This window comes from Sinocyclocheilus rhinocerous, unplaced genomic scaffold (genome assembly GCF_001515625.1).
Source record: "Sinocyclocheilus rhinocerous isolate Xijiao unplaced genomic scaffold, SAMN03320098_v1.1 scaffold3375, whole genome shotgun sequence".
Lineage (NCBI taxonomy): Eukaryota > Metazoa > Chordata > Actinopteri > Cypriniformes > Cyprinidae > Sinocyclocheilus > Sinocyclocheilus rhinocerous.
Genome location: NW_015650030.1, coordinates 210,447 through 215,992, shown reverse-complemented (window position 1 = coordinate 215,992; position 5,546 = coordinate 210,447). Strand labels below are relative to the sequence as shown.

Here is a 5,546-nt window from a genome sequence, read left to right as displayed (position 1 = left end):
AAACTTCTTTGCTCTCTGCCAAAGGCATTTCTTCAATCAAAGGAGAAAAGAGGGTGTCTTTGTCATCACCATGTTCCTTTCTTTGACGGGTGATCAGCATACTCAAAATACTTTGAATGAGTATATCTTTGCCCATACCAGATTTGTACAGTTGGTTGCAATGCAGTAAGTTGGTCGTTATTTCACTCAGTTTAAGATTGTGCTTACTTATTAGGACTTTAAGGCAGTTTTCCGCAATCATTTGGTGCAGGAAGCGAACTGCTTGGTAAGTGCCACATTCCTCAACATTGAAAGAGATAAGCAGGGTTGAGTAAGGATTCATTTTTTCCTCCAGTGTTTCCTGCTTCCAAAGATTCTTGATTCCAACAAGTTCCTCACATAGTGACAATGACATACATGAGCCATGTACATATGTATTTAACAGTGCCAAGAATGAGAGTAACTGTCCTTCCCTTTTTGAGACATCAAGGTCTTTGAGAATGTTGCATACAAGGTTTTCTATGTATTTTTCACTGAAGTCCTTAGTCATGATCATAAAGGCATAGAATGTTTCAGGTTTTTCATGATGGCCTTTGAGTTCCTTCAGCTTCATCTGGAAAAAGGCCTGCTCCTTTGTGGAAAGTTTGTTGGTAATGAAAACACTGTCAATTCTGCTCTTTCTGGAGCTCTCACTCGGAAACTGTGACCTCTCACAGTTAAGGATGATCACAATTAAACTCTCCTGTTTTTTTTTTTCATGTGCTGCACAGAGTATGCACCGCTGTAGGTCCTCGACATCTTCCCAGTTGTCCACTAAAAGGAGAACAGGAGTGTAAGTTGATGGTTCTTCTTTTCCATAGGTCAGCAATTGTGTGACTTGGACTGCTATTTCACTACTTTGCGCAGAATTATTTTTCAAGACAGCACACCTGAATTTTCGTCTCAAGTTCCACAACACATGCATGGCCAGTGTAGTTCCACCACAGCCAGGGTGATGGAACAGGTTAATTATTATACATGGGGATGAGTAACCCTCTGTTGGTGTTATGAGGTTGTGTAGTTCCTCATACTTATCACGTTTTATGAATGGAATGGAGCCTGGTCTTTCTGACAGGTAGAAGTTCCACCATTTCACTTGGCCACCTCTGTAAAAGTCTTCCTCAGTTTTATTCTTGAATTGCATGAAAGAATCTATTGTTTCAATCTCTGTATTTTCACATTCGTTCTCGGCAAGTATTTCAAGGACTGTCATCTGAGCCTGATCCTTTTTTGTAAGAAGGACTGAGCTAGAGCCAAAGGAGGGCAGGTATCTGTTCACTGAACTTGTCTGAGGCTCCCTTGTTTTCTGAATGGTGCAATTGATCTCATTCAGACTTAACTCGTAAATACATTTACTTGTGATATCAACTTTACACCGAGTTTGTACTACGTGTTTCCATTGTTCAAATACTGTTAAATCTTTACAAATACAAAGCATGTTGTCATCCCCTTCAAGTTTTTGGTAAATTGCACAGAATGTCTCGGTGATTGGGCTAGAAATGTCATTCACAGCTGAGTGGAGTAAAAACATAACCACTAATTTCTCCTTTGATATAATGTCAGGCTTGCAAATTAAAGAAATCATTTCACTGACTTCTGTGGCACGTTTTTTCAGCCATTCACCATCGCTGAAAGGCATATCTGGTTCAGTTTCATTGACTTGACCATTACAAAAAACCCAGCTGGTCTGTTTAAACAAGTTCAGTTTGCTAATAATTGAAGAGATATTGTCTGCAGTGTTGTACAACCGTGGGTAGTGTATATTAGCCATACAATCTTTGCGATAGTAACTACAGGTTCCATTCTTTTGGGACTCTGGATCAAAATCAAGGACCACAAACAATTTAAGCTCTTTCAAAAAACTCAAATGCTCTAGCTGACTGACATGACACTTGTTTGTGATGACAATAAACTGTAAAGAGTTTTCCAGGATGTCCCTCCCATGAGTGATGAGTTGTTTAAGTCTCTGACCTTGAGAGCTTTGTCCTATAGACTCGCTGTCCCTCTCCTCTGCTGACTTTCTAGATAAAGCCCAAGACTTCACATCATCTGTTACTTTCTTCATTTTCTCCTGAACAGACCTAGGATTTTTATCAGCAAGAATATTGATGGTTCTTGCCCCAGAGCGAATAAAAAGGCATTCTGTTTTGCACTTCTTCTTCACCTCCTCCTTTACTGTGACCGTATAAAAAAGTTTTTCCAAAGTTTCAAAATAATTTGGGACAACGTCTACTTCAATAACCCACTTGTCCACATTGATGTTGTCTGGGCATTTTACCTGAACGAATTTGGGAGGCCTAATGCATGTCTTGGCAACATTGGTGTTTTCTTCAAAGTACTCCTCGAGACGCTTATCAAATTCATCAATGTATTTATCAGGAGATCTCAACTCTAATCCAATAATTTGTCCATGTTCATACTGTGGCTTGTCTCCGACTCCAAAATGGATAGTTCCGTTTGTTCGAGAATTCATGCATGCTGCAGTAAACCGAAATACTTCTTCTGTGAATTTTTTAAGGATATCCTTCTCTGAAGCATTCTCTGTGTTTGCCATGAGCTTGTACTCATGCACAGGGTCAATAAGATTGCTTGGACCCGTTTCCGGAGGAAGTAGTTCATTTTGTATATATACAAATGTTGTGCTGATTTCATCAAAAGGACGGGGCTTGCACAAACGTTTTACAATGTTCTTTGACATGTCCAATAAGTTCTCTGAACAGTTACTCTGACTCAGGTGCTCTTTGGTCTCCATCCTGACATTCTTTGCATTTGTTGCTTTTGTTGAGTCTGGCAACAAAGTTTTTGATTGTGCACTTCTTGCCCCATCTCCTTTTTTGTACTTCAAGTCGTGTACTGTATCATGCAATAATTCCCCTCCACCGCCTTTTGGTATGTCCTCTGAGGCACATGACAATGTGTGTTCAACTGCTTTAACATCACAGTTTTCCTGATTGCTTAGGTGTGAGTGTATCTCAAGTTCAGCAGATGTGCTGGTAGGTTTTTCAACTGCTGCTTTGTCTTGCTGATAATGTTCTGTTGAAAAGGTCCCTACTAATGCATCTGCATCGTCAGGTATGACCCTGCTCCTGAACATTTCTGAGGGCATTTTTAACTCAGACACTTTTTTAATTACTTGAACTGCAGGTCCATGCTTCCAACCAAGATCTATCAAGTCTTTTTTATCAAATGAGAGGAGACATGCTCCTGAAACATCTTCATTGTAAAGAATAGCAGCATAGTTCTGAGGGATTTTTACCACGTTAATGAGCCATTGGTGAACATCCTCCTTGGTCCAGTCATCTATTTTATTAAGTTGTGTCTCCATGTCAGCTGTTCTGCTATGTTGGGTACATTCTGCAAGCTGAAAGAAAAGAGATAAAAATGATTCAATATTGGCATTCAGAGTTATCATTTTTACTTGTTGTTTTGATTGCAATGTTTCTGCCAGCAACCACCTCACCGCTCCTTTTCTTACTATTAGTTTCTGTCCATTATCCGCTGGCCTAAAATAGAAAGGCCAAAAATCATATGATTCGATTTGCGCCTTCCGATTGCTTCTTCTGTGGACGTAGAGGCTTTTGCTGATAAAGGGAAGTGGCATTTAGCGGTTTCTGCCAACTAAGCGGTATTGAATGGGCTGACGCTGGGATTTAGCGGATTTGAAGCTAAAGTATTTGATGAATGTATACTATGAGTGGAGAGCATTCGCTCAGTATCATTCTCTCATTTTTGACGGAGGTGGCGTTTAGCGGCTTTTGCATCTGAACTCTTCATATATACATTTTCTGAAGATGTCTTGATTTTAAAATCTTCTCACAGACACTTATTTTGAGTGGCATTTTGGGAACTAGGCAACAACAGCAGATTGTTTTATAAGCATGTAAGTTTTTCTATGGACATTTTGGAGATTTTATTTGCATCTTGGTGTTTCCAAAATTCCCATAAAAATACAAAGATAGAAACATAGCTAATGTGAAGGGTTATGTGGTAAATTTCACCATCAATATGCTGCAATTACTAGTTGTAATCTGCACAATTTCTGAACAAGAACAAAACTTTGTTAGCACAGTGTGAATAGACTACCCTTACGAAAATTAATCATGGTTTTACTACAAAAAAAAAAAAAAAACATGGTTAATTTTCGTAAGGGTAAGGTGCAGCTGTCAATTTTACTGATTTTGACCTTGACCTAATTGAGAAATTACAACATGGACAGCCATGTTCGCTCCTTTTTGAATATCAGCTAGATAACCAGCATGTTGGAAGTGGCCTAATCCATCCAGCAATAAACCATCCACACTGACTCCACACTGGTCTGGCCTGCGACCCTGTAACGGTTTTGTTACGCCAGGTTCACACATACTCCGTCTGCGGTGCGTATTTTATTCCACACCCATGTTAACAGATTAGAGGATTCACAGATTCACACTGCACACTGTTGCACAGTGCGTTCCAGGAGTGGCGCGTCTGCAGCAGTGCAGCAATTGTTTTCTGCACCGAACATCAGAATCAGAAGGAGCTTTATTACCAAGTATGTTTACACACACAAGGAATTTGACTTGGCGACAGGAGCTTTCATGGCCCCACCAGAAAGAATTTGTTTAGCTACTTATACTATTTGTTCTGAATATGTTAAATTTAAAGGATTTGTTATGGAGTGAGAGGAACTAAAATATATTTTAGCTATGTTTATCTGTATTTATAATGTTAGTGTCACGGTGTGCCTATTGTGTAGGAATGAGGAGACGAAGGAGTGCGGAGTCAAAGGAAATCCAGAAGCATAATACGCTTTATTATCTTCAAACCAAGGGAACACACACATATCACACAGGGATGACATTTAAGACAGGACGCAGGACTCAGAAAACACAGGGCTAATATACTCAGAACTAAACAAGGAGATTACTGGGACACAGCTGAAACAAATGGAACTTAATGGGAACAGGAACAGGAAAACCAAATATGGGCAGGAAACACGGGAGAAAATAGATCATGGAAGGCACATGGGGTGAAAAACACAAGACACAGGATTGACATTACACAAGACACAGAACTGACAGTTAGGCTATTCATGAATGTAATAATAAAATGCGACTTAGCCACTTTTGTATGTGAGCGTGCGGGCGCGTCCATGTCTGTTTTGTCATTGTGCATTATAAGTAGTAGCACTTCCCATGGGATTGAAATACTCACCAGTTATGCCATCCTGGCGCCGGGCCTGGCACCAAGTCTATTTGTGCTGTGCTGCACGCACTGAATTAAAGAGACAGTAAAAATGAACATGGATTGACACGGAAATTTAGTAATTTCGCAATAAATGGATATAATTAAAGTCTACTGTGTTTCACAGTCAACACGTGGCTTTTTGGCTAGATTTAAAACAAGGAAAAGTGCACTTTAAGATAAACAAGGCAACATAATAGATGCACTTGTGGAGGTAGAAAAACACAGTTCTTTAAGACCCGCGGGATTGCTTGTAATAAAGATTTAAATGCAAAAGAAAAGGCACGAGAGTCGACTGTTTCTGT

The 5,546-nt window shown here is 39.7% G+C and overlaps 1 protein-coding gene across 1 annotated transcript; it reads right to left on the bottom strand.

Annotated features, from left to right (window-relative positions):
- Positions 1–422: 422 nt before the first annotated feature.
- LOC107711451 (sterile alpha motif domain-containing protein 9-like) lies at positions 423–2,572 on the bottom strand (the record flags this gene model as incomplete). Its single annotated transcript, XM_016516437.1, has 1 exon — positions 423–2,572. A coding segment is annotated over exon 1 (2,150 nt), but the record flags the coding sequence as incomplete, so codon positions are not given.
- Between the last annotated feature and the right edge of the window lie 2,974 nt (positions 2,573–5,546).